Source organism: Liolophura sinensis, chromosome 4 (assembly GCF_032854445.1).
Source record: "Liolophura sinensis isolate JHLJ2023 chromosome 4, CUHK_Ljap_v2, whole genome shotgun sequence".
In the NCBI taxonomy this organism is placed as follows: domain Eukaryota; kingdom Metazoa; phylum Mollusca; class Polyplacophora; order Chitonida; family Chitonidae; genus Liolophura; species Liolophura sinensis.
In genome coordinates this window covers 5641714-5663613 of record NC_088298.1, presented here as the reverse complement: position 1 = coordinate 5663613, position 21900 = coordinate 5641714, and the positions used below count along the sequence as shown (strand labels likewise).

At 40.2% G+C, this 21900-nt stretch overlaps 1 protein-coding gene across 2 annotated transcripts; it reads right to left on the bottom strand.

Annotated features, from left to right (window-relative positions):
• Positions 1 to 3646: 3646 nt before the first annotated feature.
• On the bottom strand, positions 3647 to 20330 carry LOC135464980 (E3 ubiquitin-protein ligase TRIM34B-like). 2 transcript variants are annotated; one of them, XM_064742571.1, is made up of 7 exons: positions 20285 to 20330; positions 17144 to 17832; positions 16663 to 16758; positions 15692 to 15922; positions 13837 to 13859; positions 13370 to 13557; positions 3647 to 8480 (listed from the first exon to the last, which is right to left on the bottom strand). In XM_064742571.1, exons 2-7 carry the CDS (start codon positions 17810 to 17812, stop codon positions 7885 to 7887), a joined length of 1803 nt encoding a protein of 600 aa, XP_064598641.1. In that variant the 5' UTR covers positions 17813 to 17832; positions 20285 to 20330; the 3' UTR covers positions 3647 to 7884. The 2 variants fall into 2 exon arrangements, with proteins under 2 accessions (XP_064598641.1, XP_064598642.1); XM_064742572.1 differs by lacking the exon at positions 20285 to 20330 and adding an exon at positions 19547 to 19591.
• Positions 20331 to 21900: the final 1570 nt, after the last annotated feature.

Below are 21900 nucleotides of genomic sequence, written 5' to 3'. Positions count from 1 at the left end.
TTTGTGAGCCCTGTAGCATATTGGCCCTGAGGCATGGGGCTCTTTGTGAGCCCTGCAGCATATTGGCCCTGAGGCATGGGGCTCTTTGTGAGCCCTGGAGCATATTGGCCCTGAGGCATGGGGCTCTTTGTGAGCCCTAGGGCATATTTTCGTGCCAAAACCATGTTAGCTTACAGATTTCTTAAACATGGGGATAAGTAGACTAATTAGAGCCTTGCGAACACACAAGGGATTGTCTGTGCCATATTCTATAATCTTACGAAAGCCTGGTGGCAAGCTTCATTCCGTCTCGCACAAGAAATTGGCCATGTCAATACGCAGTCGTTTCTCGCTGACTGTCTTTGTAGAGCGTAAAAGTCAAACAGTGATCGACGAACTGGAATAGAATTGTAGACATAATTCTGAAAGAGAATCTTTCAAAAATAATTCAGAAACAAACCACACTTTCCCTTAAAGCGGTCTTCCGTGGGAGCTGATGGTTGATTGGTCCTACGAGACCTTCACGCCGAACACTGCGCTTTGGCCCTGACATCTTTACAGTCTGTCGAGTAGGTTATTTCTTACTGTTTAGATCTGGCATGTCCGAGTAGAAGCCATAAAACCATCTCCTCGAGGATGGCGTGGAAGTCTTGTTTCTCTTTCTGATGGCTACTCGCAGAAGGGGTTCACCGTAGTTGGCCTTCTGTGGTGGGTGAGAAACACGGGGCTATGAATTCTTGTATGTCTTTGTGATGTCGTCTTCCAGTTCTCATTCTTCTACTTTTTCTGATGTACCCACAACTAATTGTGCCTCACTATCAGCCTACATCTTCACTTGGTGCTAAGACAAGGATAAATGAAGCTCTGTTGGAGCTTTGGCCTGCTTTCATGATTCTCACGACAAAAAAAAACAGAGAAAAGCGGCGTCTAAAGTCGTTGCTTTAAACAAAAGTACTGAAGGTTGTGCTGAACGTAAAAGACAGATTACAAATCTCAGATCTGGAGATGGTTTGACTGTTTTTCGTTAACACTAAAAAAATGAAACTATTTCAACAGCAGCGGAAAGAACAACTCATAAGATGTTGACATCTAAAAATCCAAATGTATATCCTAACACGACAATGACTGTCGTGAAGCCATACAGGACGGTAAATGCTGTACACAGTTTTAATCATTGTCCTACTAATGATAATTTAGAACAGGTACGTCTTATTAGACCTAAAATCTTGCCGATTATTTAAGGTCAAGAGACGTTGTTTCAGACGTGACGTTAAACGGTCTGGAATATGGTCATCACATCGAATACACAATGACAATATTAAAGTCTATCGATATTAAGCGATCTGGTTTGATTTACTAACATTATATCGATCTTTGGTGAGGGCTAAACTGGAGGCCACCGTCTGTTTCTTGGTATGTTCTTGTCGTGAACATTACCACTGTAGGCAATTGGCAGCGAAATCGAACGTTTAGCATTGAACACGGACGACATAGGCCTCGTGCCACAGGGTCGAATCTCATCAGATTTCCCCTCCAGGGTGAGTTGACTTACAGCATAAATGAAACTTCTGTTATGTTCATATCACGAAATTGTGTAAAATTTATATGAGAGATATTTATTGATGAGTGCCGTACATGCTGTTATTGAAATCGAAAGTGACTGTGTTCTCGTCAAATCTGTAATTTGGTTTTCTCCGTATTATGCACCAGTCTACTTAAATAACGTTTTAAGGTGTGTGTAATTGGAATCTGTAAACATCTGATCATGGTATATCATGGTATTTTGCTAAGTTAGGTAAAAATGACATAAGTTCTATAAACATGTGTTTCGCCTTCCACCTTCCTTAATTAATACCTCCGCCGGCACTCGGTAATACACTACTGTTCAGCTAGTGTTAGCAGGCGGCTACATGCATGTTTTAAGATTGGAGAACATAAAGTTGTCCGTCATTTCATGTCAACGATAATTTTGTTAATTCTTAATGCTGTTAGAATTGATCAAACTTCAAATGTCATGATTTTTACGAGCCATTTTAATGTGTTTTGATATACATACATCTACTAGGCGCGATATATTTGTCATGCTTTAACTCTTAATATCTTGATGCATGGCTTCTAACTGTGTAACATAAATACTTATCGAGCTATCCTTTCGCTAATTTTGTAGCTTTTACCTCAACATCTCGCGCTCATCATGTGACTTCACAGCTTCATTCCAGCAATAAATCATATCATCATTCACAAGGCACGAGACGCGGCTTAACTAAACTCATCGCTTCCCAGCACATAAGAAGTTGGGCAGTACATGCACGATGGGTCTATCAGTTACGACTCCACAAGGAAATCATGAGTTAAAATATTGGATCCTGCCCATCACAAGAGTTTGAAGCTCAGCCTTGGTGCTTTTAGGACCTCACGGTGGAGAGTTAATGAGCCTTCTTTATACGTAAGTATTTGGTTGGTGTTTAACGCCGCACTCAAGAACGTTTCACTTATACTGGTGCGGCCCTGTATCATGGTGGGAGGAAAAAGGACAAGGCCAGAGAGAAACCCATTACCATCCGCATACCATACGCACGAGCATATTCTGGAGGCCAACAAGCTATATGGGATCACATCTTTTTGCCAGAGTCTCCTGTCTGGCTTCTTACACAACCTATATTAAAATTTGAACCACGTATTCACAAGAAAGCAGATAGGGGGACCAGGAATTAGACAGAAAGGAAACAAAGTACACCCAAGAAGATACAACTCATGTAACATGTGGGCCCGAAATCAGAAAGAAACGAAACTGTCCACACCTAAGGAAATACAAATCAGGTAACCTAACATCTGAATCAGGTGTCAGACAGGGGCCTCCGTGGCTCAGTCGGTTAGCGCGCTAGCGCAGCGTAATGACCCAGGAGTCTCTCACCAATGCGGTCGCTGTGAGTTCAAGTCCAGCTCATGCTGGCTTCCTCTCCGACCGTAAGTGGGAAGGTCTGACAGCAACCTGCGGATGGTCGTGGGTTTCCCCCGGTTCCCACCCACCATAATGCTGGCCGCCGTCGTATAAGTGAAATATTCTTGAGTACGGCGTAAAACACCAATCAAAAAAAAAAAAAAAAAAAAAAAAAAAAAAGGTGTCAGACAGAGAGGAAACGTACCACATCAGAGAAGACGGATACATGTACCATGTAATGTGTGAACGGGGTGTCAGCCAGAGAGGAAACCCAGCACACGTTGAAAGATACACATGTGAAGACCCGGTATTACATGTAGATAGAGGAAAACCAGCTCTCCTGAAAAGTTACACATCAGGTAATGTGTGGACTCGGTATTAGAAAGAGAGGAAAACCAGCCCTCCTGAGAAGTTAAACATCAGGTAATATACGGACAAGGTATCAGACAAAGACGAAATCGACCAAACCTGAGAAGACACCTATCAGGTAATGTGTGGATCCGGCATTAGAGAGATGAAAACCAGCTTTCCCGAGAAGATACACATCAGGTACTGTGAGGGCTCGGTATTGGAAAGAGAGGAAACCCAGCACTTCTGATAACATACCCATGAGATTACATGAATATGTTGAATATGAAAATATGAAGTTTGTATACATACAAAATTCTGTAACAATACTACATACGGTTCATGATTTTGAGTGTGTATTACTATATTTCACTGATACTAACTCAACCACTCAAACGAGAATTACAAAAATAAACAATCATTCATTTTTATTTAGCATATTTCCATCAGAAGTTGGAACACAAAGGACAGAAAATGGCAAAATATCACTGAATCTTACATGTGGATGAGTAAAAATACAACTGACATCAAAATAACAGCAAGCAGATGCAATGGCGCAATGCGCTAATAGATGACTTCATAATCTTGACCGCAGGTTGCCATAGATACAGTACTAGTGATGACGCCGCTTGTTAAAGTAAATCAGACACAATATAATTAAAGGCGTACAGCATAGAGAGTAAACCAGAGCTGGCAAATGGTCACACGTAACCGGCGAAATACAGTCTCTTATCAATTTACCTCAATTAGGGTTTTGTTCTAGCTGTTCTTGTAAATGCATAAATAGTAGCAATTTACAAACCCCCAAGCATCATGGCTTAAGGAGAATTAGGTAAAAAAATGAGGGGTTTGTTAATTGAAATATATATGAGGTCACTGGTCTAGACTCAAAGCCAGACGTTAGCACTTGCAAAGTTCAGAAACCAAAGATGATTTTCCAGCTGATTTTAGATGGACACAATGTTGTTTGTTTTAACATATACATGAACGGGGACTTTGAACCAAAAACACCCTGACAAAGTTACACATGGCAACATATCAAGTGTTTGGATGAGCTACAGATCAAGTTGGAGATGAATGGTGGTCTTTGATGTTAAACTTAAAATGGAACTATCTACCCATTCTGTAGAGCACACATAGTGATACGTGCCATTACAAGCTGGCTGTGAGTGTCTTACAAGCAGATAATATCAGGGTGTATATTATACATGTCAATTTACTCTAAGCACGAGTAGGTCTACAGATCTGGATGAAGTTAATTAAACAAAAGAACGGGACAGCTCATGTTAAAGTTATTAATACATGTATGCAATAAAGAAAACTCAACGCTCAGTACATATAAACAAAACTGATCCGGCTTTTAAAAGAAAAATTGTGGATAAGATTGTTTACAAAATCTGAAAAACAAAACACAAAGAAAAAACGTCTTAACAACAATACATACATTAATTAACGCTCAATATAAGTACACCAAAAATTGATGAAAGAAAAATTATTTTCAGGATTGTTTACATCATAATTTGAAAAAAAGGAAAACCAAAGAAAAACGGTGTAACAACTATACACATATCAGTTCACCGGACTAAGCACATCCGAGCCAAACACAAACTACATTCTAAACGAAGTCCTTACACAACTGACACACGGCATGCATGTAATCAATGTACATGTATTTAGAAAAACGTATAACACACCTAAAACAAATCATTTGCACTGGGCCAAATTATCACAATGTCATCATATACAATCACCAGACACGGTGTAATACTTACAGGATAGGGATCCACCTGAGAAGTGAATACAATGTCCAATAATGCATATTATCTAACATCCCAGCACTTACATGGAAATCTTGTTTAAATAAAGAAGTCTATTTTTATGATATACTTGCTTAGCACCCTTCTTCACATAGCTTACAAACTAAAACAGGTGTTTCGTTTTTAAACACATTTCTGTTATACTTTTAGAACACATTTTGGTCTGTATTCATGAAGGAAATATGTCTAGTAACTCATGTACATCCACCTTGCCAATAGCATATACCTGAGCTATATTTCCAGCTATACCTCAGACATCATATTTTTATGTAATCTTTGCAGGGTATACCTGAGGTGTGCCATATCTATAGGTTTACTTGAGGTACTCATTTGCATAATTGGCAGTACCTCAGATACACCCTCAATACACCTGACATACATCCCCAAGTACATGTATACCTCAGAAACACCATCAGATATGCTACACCTCAAGGGTACACCTTAGATGTACCTCATGTATACCTCCAGCACACCTTATAGGTTATAAATGCGCCATTCGGGCAATTGGGTCCAACCTTTGCTTCCGAAACTGAAGTGTGAACAAGCACTGATAAAACTGGATAAAACTGCCACTAAGACACACTATAAATTTCTGCACTGCTATTTTGCATCTAGTTAAATTACATCAGAATTTTAGTTGTTTTGGATAGAACTAAAAACCTTCTGCACACCCCATGAAGGTTACGAAGGTAAGAAGATGTTATGTCTTCACTTCCAGTAACCACAGCTCAAACAAATGGCGATAATGATACGTTGATTTTCGATATGTTGTAGAGAAAAGTCCAAACTGCATGTAGGCTTACAGGTATGGCATGGTACCACACGAAAATTTAGTAGGGGATGTATTTTTGAGGTTAAATTTAACAAATTTACTACATACACAGTAAGGACAAAAAACAAAAAAAAACAAAACAATTTTTGCCTGATCACCGTTAATTGTGATAAGGTCAAGTTGTGAGTGCCTTAACTGGACTACTTTTTGTGTATTTACCATGGGTTATCCCCAACCATTAAAACCCCAACTCCGCCTACTCTTCCCACTCCCTTGCTTTTTATGCAAAATTTCCCCCTCACACTTATAAGGCTTGTATTTCCAAATTTCATTTACACAGGCGAGTGTAAGATTGCATTTATTTGACCAGAACTGTTTTAGGATGTGTACAGATAGACCTAGCAAGTCATTTTTATCACATATTCTGAAACACCTATATACATGTATGACACTTAGTACAGCAATGCACAATTATGTATTGCAATTTTGTTATATGCAAAGTGACTTTACAACATTACATATGCTAATGCTGTGTTTCAAAATACGTCTGAAAGTTGATCTGCTTCTTATCTTTGATGAAATTTGATTAAATATGCTGTCTGTTAAGCAATAATAATAAAAATTTGTTCAGTTTTTTAAATTCATTTCCAAATGCACAAGTGGGGAAAGGGTTTTAGCATCTAAGAACAAGTGTTGCATTTTAAGGAAATACAGGGTAAATGTTCATTTCTGCAGATTTTCTTTTTGACATAAAGAAATTTAAACCCCGTTCTTCACAAAACATTCTATCCCAGACACTTACGTGTAGAGTATCAAACCAGGTGGGCTACTATACACAGCTCTGAAATCTGACTTTTGCTATTAGCCATGTAAAATTTTGGTTTCAGTGCCAAATTTATATAAACAAATTACTTACAAAATCTGTAAAGACTTCGTCCTAATTATAGGTTACACATGCGCAATTCGGGAAATTGGGTCCAAGATTTGCCTCCGAACTGAAGTCGGAGGACTGATTGGATAAAACTGACACCGAGGCATGTAAGTTGTACACTATAAATTTCTGCTGTGCTATTTTACATCTAACATGTCTAAATAACAGACATGATTGTGGTGAACCAAGAAAATAGCTGAAATTTACTATCATAGCCCAAAAAGGCCGGGGTCCAGGGGCCGCCTAGGCCCCGGAAGCTAGAAAAATCTGCGGAAAACAGGTAAATTAATCGAAACTGAACAAAGAAAAAGCGGAATTCCGCTAAAAAGCGGAAAAAAATCATGTCTGAAATAAAATATATCAGAATTTTATTCGTTCTAGATAGAACTGAAAATCTTTCCCCTAGTGTTATTACTCACCTCTGTAGCGGATACCAAGGTAAGAAAATGTTATGACTTCACTCTCAGCCACTTCAGCTAAAAAAAAATGGTAGCCGAGAATGTTGTAGACAAAAGTGCAAGCTGCATGTGGAGGTATGGCAAGGTACCACGCGAAAGTAAGGGTATATATATTTTCCACGTTGAAGATTTACTACATAGTTATTAAGGAAAGTCAATTATCCTGTCTAACCTAAAAGGGTAAGTGATATATCTCTCATTTAGTACTTTTTTAGGAACTAAAGTTACGTAACACAACAAGAATTACTACATGTACTATGTTAACTATATTATGTATTGTCATGTATAAACTGTGAACTGTTTTGCTCAGTGACACTCCTGATTATGCTGATTTACAAGTCTCCATTACTAAAAATAAAACTACCCAGTCATTATCTACATGTATTTTATCTGGAAGAAAACTGACATTGATGTTCAGGACAAGTCAGACAGACTGTGTATAACTACAGCAAGTTGTAAGCTTGTAACAGATCACTGACCACTTTGCAGAAGAAGCTATACATACTGAATTAGCCCCACTGCTGACATTAACTAAAACATCAATACACAAATTTGTCAGTTTGTTTAAATGCTAATTAAAGTCTATTTCAACAAATTATAATATGATGGAAAAGATGTAATGAATAATGACCCGAGGGTCAGGAAGTGTTTATCATATCATAGAGAACTGGAGGCAGAGTTGCAGAGTCACCCGTTACCAGACGAGCAGACAGAGACACAGATCCAGATTCAGACCAGACTTCAAACTCAACCCATGGCACGAGAGGCTCTGTGACGATAACATCACTGACAGTGCACATTACCTGGTTGTTGTCACAGTCCAGGACTGTCAGTGTGTGGTTATCACAGTCCAGGTACACACCCAGGTGATGAGGTCGTGTGTAACGTCTGTCCTGTCGATAGCCAGGTTTGACCTCACCACCACAGAGACTATCACACCTGACCTTATCACCACTGTACTGCATCCCAATGTACCAGCAGTTACGGCCACGGTCTGTCTCCTCACTCACATCACGCCTCACCTGTGTCACTCCTACACAACAGTCACAGTAACAGCCATGTGAACAGGTGATCTGCACCTCCCAGTAGTACCTGCCCGTCTGGTAACGCCCGTCTGACACAGCTCTCCTCCACCACCACCTCCCCACGGACAAGACCTCAGCCTTTACCACAGAGCCGCTCTCAATGATTCGCAGGTCACTGTCGTCTGTCTCTGTGAATCTCAGCGTCGGCTCTGCAAAAACATAACAGAAGCATCATAAACAACAGCAAACCATAAACACACGCTGTGAGACTGAGGTGTAAATACCTGTACACATACCGTGGTTTTATCTTCTCAACACAATCTCTAGGAATAAACTGACATATACTGCTGACACGAATGTAATTTATACACAGGTTTCAGTCAATTTCAGCTGGTTTGAAAAAGAGGTGATCTCCGACATGATCTGGATCTATCACCAAATGACGGGTACGATATTGACTAAGTGCTGGGTTAAAATACAGATTTTTAGCTCTAAATTGTTTGAATATTATCACCTACAACAAGAACAATACCTTCCTCTATCCGGCATTTGGTTTTAGTTGTCAGTTATGGCACATCTGAACACACAATTCACTATGAAGCTGTAGTAGGCCTGTTGCCATTTGTGGAGTAACAAGCTACCGGTACCGAAGCCGTATGTCTAGTAAGGGAGGTAACTCGCCACACATAACTCACCAAGTGACTTTCTTTGCCGCAGTACTCCAAAGACTACTTAATCCATCAGAATTATTAGTAGTAAAGAACTATTAGATTCAATTTTCTTCAGCAGATTTTTTCAAATGAGAGTTAAATATTTAAATATTAAAAACAAACTTATATCAAGTGAGGAAATACATGAAGATCAACGATTATTAATATATAGGCCTGCATACATCGAATCTCTACCTTTAAATAACAATGAAACAAAAACAGATATGAGGGTTTTTTACCCTTTGAAATATGTGTTTGACTACATTTGAATCTAGCAAATCATTGTGAGTTTTTACTTGGATAACTGTTTCATTAATAATTAAGAGAGTTGACATATATCATGTTATCACTTATGGGTTAAATATCACAGGTCTAGACGCTGAGAGATAGGCTACAGTGTGTTATCTGTTCTGTCCTAACAGTATACCTGCTGATTTGTACACATGAGGTATATATCACCCAGACACTCAGGAGTACAATATGTTATCTGTTCTGTCCAAACAGTACACCTCCTGATTTGTACACATGGGGTAAACATCACTCAGACACTCAGGGGTACAATATGTTATCTGTTCTGTCCAAACAGTACACCTACTGATTTGTACACATGGGGTAAATATCACTCAGACACTCAGGGGTACAATATGTTATCTGGTCTGTCCTGACAGTACACCTACTGATTGGTACACATGAGGTAAATATCACCCAGACACTCAGGGGTACAATATGTTATCTGTTCTGTCCTAACAGTACACCTACTGATTTGTACACGAGGTAAATATCACCCAGACACTCAGGGGTACAATATCTTATCTGTTCTGTCCAAACAGTACACCTACTGATTTGTACACATGGGGTAAATATCACCCAGACACTCAGGGGTACAATATGTTATCTGGTCTGTCCTGACAGTACACCTACTGATTTGTTCACACGGGGTACATATCTCTCAGACCCTCAGGGGTACAATATGTTACCTGTTCTGTGCCAACAGTACACCTACTGATTTGTACACATGAGGTAAATATCACCCAGACACTCAGTGGTACAATATGTTATCTGGTCTGTCCTAACAGTACACCTACCGATTTGTACACATGGGGTAAATATCACTCAGACACTCAGGGGTACAATATGTTATCTGTTCTGTCCTGACAGTACACCTGCTGATTTCTACTCATTAGGTAAATATCACCCAGACACTGATGGGAACACTTTCATCTGTCCTATTCTAACAGCAGACACCTGCTGATATGTACAAATGGGTAAATATCACACCTGGCATTGAGGGGTACACTGCCATCTGTCCTGCTCTGGCAGTAAACTTGTTGATTTCTACCTATGAGGTAAACATCACACAGACATCTAACAGGACTCCTGCTGATTTTTATACATGGTATAAATACCACCCAGACACTAGGCAATACACCTGATGATTTGTACACATAGAATAAACTGAGGGGTACGCTCCCACCTGCCCTGTTCTAACTTCATGTACATCTGCTGATATATAACCCTGCAGTGTACTTTCCTTTGTTTTTTGGGAAAAACATACTGTTGTATACACTACATTTTTATTTATTTATTAGCAAACCATGCTGTATATAGCTTACATTGACTTTAAATTTCTTAGGATTGCCTACTGAATTCCTCTTGACTTCTCAGCCCACTGTACACTTTACAATAATCATACACAATTTTATGTCTGATATTAGTTTCTGTCCTGTGTACACACCTTCCTGTACACCTCACCTTAGTTTGTGTCCTCTCTACACACCTTCCTGTATACCTCAAACACCCTACTGTATACGTCACATTAGTCTGTGTCTTCTGTACACACCCTAATGTACACCTCTCATTAGTTTGTGTCCTCTATACACACCCTACGGTACACCTCACATTAGTTTCTGTCTTTTCTGCGCTCCCTACTGTCTACAGTGTCTTCTGTACACACCCTACTGTATACCTCACATTAGATTGTGTCCTCTGTACACACCCTACTGTATACCTCACATTAGTCTCTGTCTTCTGAGCACACCCTACTGTATACCTCACATTAGTCTCTGTCTTCTGAGCACACCCTACTGTATACCTCACATTAATTCGTGTCTTCTGTGCACACCCTACTGTATACCTCACATCAGTTTCCGTCCTCTGTACACACCCTACTGTATACTTCACATTGGTTTGTGTCCTCTGTACACAACTTACTGTATACCTCACATTAGTCTCTGTCTTCTGAGCACACCCTACTGTATACCTCACATTAGTCTGTGTCTTCTGAACACACCCTACTGTATACCTCACATTAGTCTGTGTCTTCTGAGCACATCCTACTGTATACCTAACATTAGTCTTGGTCTTCTGAGCACACCCTACTGTATACCTCACATTAGTCTGTGTCTTCTGGGCACACCCTACTGTATACCACACATTAGTCTGTCTCCTCTGTATACACCTTATTTTACACCTCACATTAGCTTGTGTCCTCTGTACACACCCTACTGTATACCTCACATTAGTTTGTTTCTTTTTGGGCACACTCTACTATATACCTCACATTAGTTCGTGTCCTCTGTACACACACTTCTGTACACCTCACATTAGTTTGTTTCTTCTGTACACACCCTACTGTACACCTCACATTAGTTTGTGTATTTTGTGCACAACCTACTGTATACCTCACATCAGTTTCCGTCCTCTGTACACACCCTACTGTATACCTCACATTGGTTTGTGTCCTCTGTACACAACTTACTGTATACCTCACATTAGTCTGTCTCCTCTGTACACACCTTACTTTACACCTCACATTAGCTTGTGTCCTCTGTACACACCCTACTGTATACCTCACATTAGTTTGTTTCTTTTTGGGCACACTCTACTATATACCTCACATTAGTTCGTGTCCTCTGTACACACACTTCTGTACACCTCACATTAGTTTGTTTCTTCTGTACACACCCTACTGTACACTTCACATTAGTTTGTGTATTTTGTGCACAACCTACTGTATACCTCACATCAGTTTCCGTCCTCTGTACACACCCTACTGTATACCTCACATTGGTTTGTGTCTTCTGTGCCCACCCTACTGTATAACTAACATTAGTTTGTTTCTTCTGTGCACACCCTACTGTATACCTCACATTAGTCTGTGTCTTCTGAGCACACCCTACTGTACACCTCACATTAGTCTGTGTCCTCTGTATACACCTTACTGTATACCTCACATTGGTTTGTGTCCTCTGTACACAACTTACTGTATACCTCACATTAGTCTGTCTACTCTGTACACACCTTACTTTACACCTCACATTAGCTTGTGTCCTCTGTACACACCCTACTGTATACCTCACATTAGTTTGTTTCTTTTTGGGCACACTCTACTATATACCTCACATTAGTTCGTGTCCTCTGTTCACACATTTCTGTACACCTCACATTAGTTTGTTTCTTCTGTACACACTCTACTGTACACCTCACATTAGTTTGTGTATTTTGTGCACAACCTACTGTATACCTCACATCAGTTTCCGTCCTCTGTACACACCCTACTGTATACCTCACATTGGTTTGTGTCCTCTGTACACAACTTACTGTATACCTCACATTAGTCTCGATCTTTCTGTGCACACCCTACTGTACACCTCACATAAGTTTATATCCTATGTGCACACCCTACTGTATACCTAACATTAGTCTGTGTCTTCTGTGCCCACCCTACTGTATACCTCACATTAGTCTCTGTCTTCTGAGCACACCCTACTGTATACCTCACATTAGTCTGCGTCTTCTGGGCACACCCAAATGTTTGCTTTACATTGTTTTTGTCTTCTGAGCACATCCTAAGGTAATTCCCACATTGTTTTTAGTGCACCTTATATTAGTTTTTCTCTGTTTTGCCAACCCTTTGACATGGCTAACATTAGTTTGTAGCTTTTGTTCACACCCTAATGCATACCTCACATTAGTTTGTATCTGTTGTAGACACTCCACTATACACCTTGCATTACTTTGTGTTTTGCATTACTTTGTGTTTTTTGCATTACTTTGTGTTTTTTGCCCACACTCTACAGTAAACCTGACACCAGTTTGTGTTTTGTTCACGCCCTTGCGAACACCTCATAGTATTTGTGCTTTTTGTAAACTCTTCCCATTTTCGTTTCTCTTGGAATACTGTTCATTTTCTGGGCACACCCAGCTGTATTACAGCTCGTATTGTTTTGTTTCCTTCTTAACACAGTCTTCTGCATGTTTTCTAAACACAACTGTGTGCCTTCATTTTATGTTTGTGTTTTTGATGCACACACTAGTGTAAACCCCACAGTCGTTTATGCTCTCTGAGCACACCCAAATGTACACCATTTAAACATATAAGAACCTACTTTTAACACGTAGGGGTGACATTTGTTCACCGACTGCTGCTTCTAAGTCCTGACTATCTTGCACTGACTCCTTTACAGTCACGTGTCTGGGGACAACATGGTCCTGTTGTACAGAATCTAGAAGCTTCTGTCTGCTGACTTCATGTTTCTCCAGATCTGCTCTTATCTCATTCAATCGATCATCAATTCTGTGAGAAGGGGGGAGAAAAGAAAGAGACAAAGTCGTGTAATAATCCTATGTACCACGCAGTTATGAGAATGCCATAATATACAGTGTACTATTCCTAGCAGGTTAAATCTGATTTGTCCGAACATACGTATGTTTGAACACTAGATATATTTTACGCTTGAGTCATGTTCTGGAGGCCTACAGTGCTGGTGCTCAGCGTTACAGAAACACATCTGCTGACAATAGTCACATGCACATGTGTAACAAACCTTGATAGGTATAACATATTCATACATACATTTTGGTGAAGTCTGTGGAACCCTGTCAACAAACAGAATTGAAAACCCATATAAAATCAAGTAAAGATGATAACCGAAACTAAGATTCTGTACCTACCCTGTTTCTTCTAAAATTTGGGACACCTGGTCTGCCCATTGTAGCCAATTAACATGTAATTATAGCAGGAATATTGAGTTTCTTTTTTGTCACATGGTTGGACCATCTAATGAACAATCTATTCATATCTTCTTTCTTTCAAACACTAGTAATATCTGTCCCAAATTTTAGAAAAATTAGGGTATACATTGTACTTTCACCACAATATGTAACAAGAACACAGTTGTAACTGAAATGGTTTACCTCCCCTATAGTACACAGGGGCCCTTGGCTTTTCCCTCAAAAAATTAGACCACTCCCTAGTCAATCACATAGTCAAAATCAGCTCTAAATTCCGGTGTAATAAATTCTTTGGGGCTTGTTGCTGTGTAATTTTTCCCCAAAGATTTCGAGATCACCCAATCTTAGTTGAAAATGATTTGTTCCACAGATTAAAAGTAAAACAGTAACCAACTTAAAGATAGTGGTTGCATAAATCTTAGCATGTGGTAAGGTTTCTGAATCCTACGCTACTGTCATCGAAGCAATCTTTAGTCAATGTCACGAGTATTGTGGCAGAAAGTTTCATTATAGTGGAAGGCACTAGAGTTATCTCCCCTTCCCCTAACAGCTGTGGGAAGAAGGTAAACAATCGTATTAACCGTGGACTATAAATAAGAAGACCAGGGTAGAAATCTTCTAAAGAGAGGGATATAAACCAGTGATGTCAGGAAAATGAAGAAATGGCTAAATTCTTGTCTTCCTGTTAGGAGTCCCTTTCTACGACTGTTATATGGTTATTTTACGGCGCGTTTATGAAAATGTTAGGCTAAAGTAGACTACTGGTGCATACAAAAGGACGATGTTTACAATCCGAAACAAACAAATACCACAAACACAGTAAACGCTATCAAATTCTGTGTGTTACAAGCTTGTGAAAGTAGCCATTGTGTTTATCACCTATGGGCCTGGACTTTCTGTTCCAGGTAAATCAACTTTGGACCGAAAAACCCAAAACAGCAAACAGCTGTTATCATCCAAATGATTGAAAATTGGGACAACATAATGAGCCACAACATGATGGTTTGTTTGGTTGGTGTTTTACGTCGTGCTCAAAAATATTTCTCTTTTTAGACCGTGCTTAGCCCTTTGGTTGGAGGAAACCGGCCAGTGCCTGGGGACATCAACAGAGATATAGTTGTCGATATCTGGTTTGTACATTGGCTAATTTATTGTTTCAAACACAGATAATGCCTTTATTACTGTTTGTATTCACATGTCGTTTTCGAAAAACATCAAACAATACACTCTTTTTTAACATTACATAGACAAGATCCTGGAGTTGTTTATTGGTCTAATCGCTGAGCGGTTATGTTTATGGGTAGAAAAACGGAGAGCAACCGGAGAGAACCACTGAACAAAGTAAAGCAGTTAAACTCTGGAACTAAACCTTCAGTAGATCTGGCAGCATGAGATGGATTTGAACACCTGATCACTGTTCATAAGGGGCATTGTATGAGGCCGGTCACAGGTTCAATAATGTGACAATGGTAAATGAGACACCTCTGTGTACTTACACTACATACGCCTACATATCACATCTGTTTACAAATGAGCGGTCAAAATAAAGATATTTACAGCCCATAGAGGTAAGAAAACTTTGCATGTTCTCTGAAGCTGACAAATTATTGGCAGTTTGTTCTGTGTGGTTACTTGAGGTATTTAACTGGAGTTGAGGCAGCTGAACCAATGTTAGAGATTGTGTACATTTGACTTACCTGTAAAAACTCGACGTCCATTGACGTCAACAAATCTTTGGAAGCCTGTACCATACTCTCCATTTCCTGAGCCTGTATTTGGAAATGTTTGAGTATGGCGCTACACTCCACTCTCCACTGTGAATAGCGCGTTTTCATAGCCTCTAATGAGTGCAGCCGCCAGGCTTGTAAAGCTTCCAAGGCTGCGCAATAAGCCTTTTCTACCTCCTGAGTGTGAAGATCCTGGTTTTCCTGCCAAACAGAAAAATCGTTTATTACCTCATCCACAGATTTTGAGTTATGTGTTCAAGATATTACATATGCATTTATAACAGGGTAAAATATACACGCTACACAACTGTATCTACAATGTACCTCCGGGCTGGCGGGGATTCCCCTTTAGTCCAGTGATGTGCAAGTATATGTCGACTCAAAACGGACAGGTAGGTGGTTCAACCCCCAAAAGGGTCGTGCCATCACAACTGATTCTCCGAGCAAGGTGAGATGGTGAAGCCTTAGATGCTTCGGATAGCACCTCAGATACCTGAGGCTGGTTCAAACTAAAACACTGTCGCCAAATCAGATCAAATGGTGTACTTACATGTCTATATACTATAGATATTATCATAACAGCGTATGATCGGTGATGATGTATCAACTGGAGTTGTCTGAGGTGGGCATATTGCGCGTGTGTCACAGAGAAGAAAGTCATATTAATGGTAGGACAGTCTGATTAGATAAACCAGAAATACATGTAGGTAAATAGACTTGTCCTTCATGCAAACGAATCCCGGCATCAGCCCGTGCATAACACTATTTAAATTCTTATAAAAAGTCGTATAATATGTGACAGAATAGAGCTTTATTGAAGATGATTGACAGGTGTATGTGACCTGGATTTGTGAATGATAGCGATATTCTACATAGTCAAAATGAGTTACCAGGGTATGCAGTACAACACAGACTGAACAGGTGTCATGGAAAATACCCACCTGTATCTTATTGTGCAGCCTCATAACTCCTGACAGTGATTCTTTAGTTTCTTGTAGAACTTTCTCCAGTTCACTAGTCTTGGTTAAAACATCTGGCTGCAATGCATTCAAAAACCAGGCTTTCAAACGACTCACTACGGTACAAGAAAAAATGTGGCCTTTTTCACTATAGATCATAAACGTTGGGTCAATATATAGTTCAAAAACTATTAATTTTAATTAGCGACTTATATACTAGCATGGTATACAATTTAGATACTAATTTAAGTTATTCGCCTTGAACAGTCCTTGCCTCTTTCCGACATCACTGAAATCTGTTTCCTACTTCGCATTATTCCAAAGTAATTATGTACTTATACAGTTTCTTATTTTTTTTTTTGTGGTTCGTATTAATCGTTGTTTACGGAATTGGTCTTGCTATTATTGACTCAGAACATCCATTTTGGTTGATGACTGATATACGAATTTCTTTTCGCCTTACCTTGTCATTCTCAGCTGCAGATTTTATATCTTGCACAGCGTGTTTCGGATGGTCAACCACACACCCCAGACAGATCACCATCCGGCACGTTACACAGTACAAGCAGAATGGCTGACCATGTCTAGAACATGTGGCTTGTTGAGTAGATTGGTGGTCTCTGCTGACTTGACCCTGTGAGGTGTCCTGGGAGAGGTACTCCACGGAGGAAATCAGTCGGTGACGTTTCAGAGGCCCCCGCATTGGATGGTAATTTGCAAGACATTCCTGACAGTAGAGCACACCACAGTTGGTACAAAACTTGACAGCTTTAGCGTGATTTTCCACCTCACACATAGAACAATATGGGGTGTCATCCTCAACCTTTACAACAGACGAGAACCTCTCCACAATTTTTGCCAGATGAAAGTTGGGTGGCAGACCAGCCACACCTTCTCTCCCTAGACTGGTCGGTGCCCGACACACAGGGCATGAGATCAGTTGATGAACGTCCTCATTCCCCGTGCTGCCAGAGGTCTCATCTGCCCGTACAGGTTTAGACTTGTCAGCATACAAACCAATGCATTCCCTACAAAAGCTGTGCTGACAGGGTAGCGTTACTGGTTTCCGGAACGTTTCCATACATATAGAGCATGTGGAAACATCATCACGATTCTGCTTGCTTTCGGCCATTATTCTCTTGTCTTTTTCTCCTGAAATGAAAATGGCAAATCGCTCAGATTAGCACTGTGAGTGTGTTCCTATACAAAAATATTAAGGTCTTCCAACATCATATTGGGTACCGGTACAATACTTTTTCTCGCTATTCTCCAATTCTCATTTAAGAAGCATTAGAGTACCTATACATGTACGAGGAGAGTATGCGCACCTCGTTTCCTGAGAATAAATCCATTCCGCTCAGTTAGAAATATAGCGATTCTTCCTTTTATTGCGCACGAGAGATTGGCAAAGGTCTGCTCAAGCCAATTTGGGCAGACATGTTTGATAGTGATGTTCGATAGATATATAGCTCCCATCCATAATCAGCAGATTTGTGTGTAAAAAGAGATTGTCGCGATTTAAAAGTCGATTTATATACAGCCAGTACGAAAACACCTTCAGCAGCAGTGTCGGGACTTGACTCAGTATGGTCATTTGGCCAAGATTGTGGACTGCAGTGGTTATGAAGGTAACTTGAGCCTATGTACTGTATGATAACCGGACCAAACCTCTGGATTATCTCGATCTGCTGAATTTTTGACACATGATAAATACCACATTACTTACAATGACGAGTAAGGGTGTTTTATCATGTTATTGTCAAGAACCACAGAAGTTCAGACCACAACAGAGCTGTCCTACGATCAACACAGATCAAATAAAATGTTTAAACCCTTAATATTGACTTCGCTCCAACGTAGAAGCGCGAAATACATGTCCGATTAGATACAGTGTTATGACGGAGAAAGTTTAGAGACAACTAAAAACCTTGGATTGGAGATATGTAACCCCACTTAGACAGTAGAAGTTGGTCAGTGTCTGCACACGCAGACAGATCGAGCTAATGTATAAGTAGACCTATATGCAGTATGCGGCTGTCCTGACTGACTCAGCTGTGTCAAGTTACACACCCCATTATTGGTGATCAGTGGGGCGAGGTTGTAATAGCTTGCTGAGTGGGAAGTTACTAATACACGTAGCCTTTCAGTTCTGTATCACTGAAAATCCTATGTACAATTCAGTACATTATTTTAAGATTCGATTCACTTATACACTGTAACACATTCCTTAGGTTTCAGCCCACCTCGAAGTCAGGAGACCTGATATCAAACCCGAGTCGGATCATACAAAAAATTGTATCTGTTTCTGCGTCGCTTGGAATATAAGAACATGTATATCCTAACTATGAAGTTTTGACTATTACACTTGAATATTTGGAGCAGAGAGGAGAACAGTGTAAGTAAACAAACAGCTATCCATACATGTCGGTTGTTCTGGCTATTTACACCTATGTGGGCCCAACGCCAGACAACAGGTCACCGGCAACCAACGGCCTTCAGGAAAAACCCTACGTAACGCCTTTCAAGACCAAAGCTTCAAAACACATTAATGACGTACTATCGCCCTGCCTAGTCGGTGACAAGATCGACATAATTAAACAGTATGAACCTAAACCCAAATCAGTAGTTTTTTTCTTAAGAAGAAATTATTCTGACTTTGTATTGACGGTATCAGAGGTTCACACACAGGCTGAGAGTAGAGTCCGTATGGTACCACCCCAAATCCTACGTCTACTTTGTGTCCATTTAAAGGCGACCAGACCAACTAAATACTAAGAGTCGGTACACGATCAAGTAAAGACAACTCCCTCATCTGATAGAAACATCAGGACATAAAAATAGACGTAATCCGTCTTACAGCACTTACCTGTCGACACAATTCCCACCGTGCTTCACAAATTGATAAAACTGCACAGAGTGAAACAGAAAATACTTAGATCTTAGAAATACACGTCACCTGAGCATCTGGCTACTGAGTCATTGCGCCGTGCTGACGTGCTAATATTTTCGGCTACAGATTCCCGAGCAAGTGATATAGGCTATCATATAACAGACGGACTGACGTACATTGATTAGGAGAACGCTTATACCCTTAGAAGACAATTTTTTTACTATCACAATTTTTATATTTGGACCAGACAGGCGAACGTTGTCAGTAAATAAACAGCGATCCACATAGGCATAATATTCCCACATTGTGTGCCATAGACGGCACGTCACTGCCAGTGATCGACCTTCAGCATAACTGCCTAATACCTTTCAATGTTAAAGCTTCAGAGCCTCTCATTATTAAGGTCTCATCAACCTGTACATATCGTGACAAGATCGACACAGGTAAACAATATGAACCTGAATCCAGTCGTTTTTCGCCAGAAGGAAATATACTGACTGTGTATCGGCAATGTTAGACGTTCACACACAGGCCGAGGTTAGAGTCTCTACAAAGACACGCCTCCCTAGTGGTATGTCTCCCTTGTGTCGATATGAGGGCAACGCAGGCTACGCAGTGTTTGACAGTCGGTAACACGACCAAGTAAAAACAACTCCGTAAATGGACAGAAACATTTCCACCCAAAATACACGTACCCCTTCTTACAGAACTTACCTGTCGACACAAAGACCGCCGTTCTTCACCATGTAATAAAACTTCGCAGTTCTGAGAGATGCACGTGATTTGTGAAGGGGAGGTAAATCCCTCAGTATGTTTGTACACATTTATACTCTGTGACATCTCAACGACGGTTTCCACAGCTCGCCATTATACTTAGGCCTATATGTGAATTTCACAATTCAGCAAACAGTTTCCCATAAAATTATTTCAGCAAATGGGCTTAAATCATTTGTATTATTTATTACGTTTATTTCCAAACAGAACACATTGAAAGTCTAGTTGAAAAATGTCGGAGGGGTTTCTGAAAACAATATAATGAGATTAGGCTATAACTACAACACTTTGACATCGAATTCAAACGGCATTACCCCCGTGGGATCTCCTGGGTGAAAAGAATAAAAGCACAGTGTGACTAACCTAGAACTCTCCCATGTGGCCCCGATAAATGTTATAGACCCAGATCTCCTCGGTTTGTGTGAGAGGCCAATGATGAGTGCCTGTTTGGCCTCAGTTTGGACCCTTGATCGAAAATACGGTGATTCCGGTGACTGTGGGCAAGTTGGTGTTGCGGGATTCGCAATCCCAACACCCCACTTCGGCTCTTACTTAAGTTAGAAACCGGTTAGAAACTATTTGCGTATACACACATTCCATGCCTTCGACATTATGAGTAATTGAGTTTATTTCCTTACTCGACTGGTGTTTACGCCAAACTCAAGAATGTGCGCATAATTTCAAAAATGCTATCTTTAGACATGACTGTCATTTACAGTGTACGGTTTGAGCTACCTCTGATAGGATAGCTCACAAATTACCGATCATAACAATTTGCCTCTAGTGATATTTATTTATTTGTTTGATTGGTGTTTTACCCCGTACTCAAGAATATTTCACTTATACGACGGCGGCCAGCATTATGGTGGGAGGAAACCTGGCAACGCCCTGGGAAAACCCACGAAAATCCGCATGTTGCTGTCAGACCTACTCACGTACGGCCTAGGAGGAAGCCAGCAAGAATTGGACTTGAACTCACATCGACCGCATTGGCGGGCGGCTCCTCAGTCATTGCGCCATGCTGACGTGATAATACCCTCGGCCACAGATACCCCTACGAGCCAGTGATATAGGCTCTCATATAACAGACAGACTGAGGTATATGGATTAGGAGAGCACTAATACCCTTATAACATGATTTTTTTTTACTATCACAATTTTTATATTTGGACCAGAGAGGCGAAAGTTGTAAGTAAATAAACAGCGATCCTGTACATACCTAATCCGACTAGTTGCTGTACATGACAAAAGTTTGGGCAATGACCAATGTAGACAAAAAACTGGTTTGCGTCCGATGCGCAGGAGAAGGCCATGAGGGCTGACTGTACGTAGACAATGAAATGTTTAAATTACGACAATGCCCACATGGCGTCTTCTAGGGACTGTTCTTTCTTTATAAAACAGAAACATGTCATTACCTTAAAAGCTAAAAACAAAATAACTTTTCAAGAAGCACGTTGCCTCATCTCTTCATCGAGAAACAAAAGCTAATTTAAAGCGCATAACCCCACTGGGGTCTCTGGGTGAACAGAATAAAAGTACATCCTTCAAGGCAA

Coding starts and splice junctions, on each gene's coding strand:
- LOC135464980 (XM_064742571.1), bottom strand. CDS start 17,812: ATGGCCGAAAGCAAGCAGAATCGTGATGATGTTTCCACATGCTCTATA. Junction 13,558..13,836: donor TCCACAGACTTCACCAAAAT/GTATGTATGAAT, acceptor CCCTTCTCACAG/AATTGATGATCGATTGAATG. Junction 8,481..13,369: donor GTCACCCCTACGTGTTAAAA/GTAGGTTCTTAT, acceptor ATGTTTTTGCAG/AGCCGACGCTGAGATTCACA.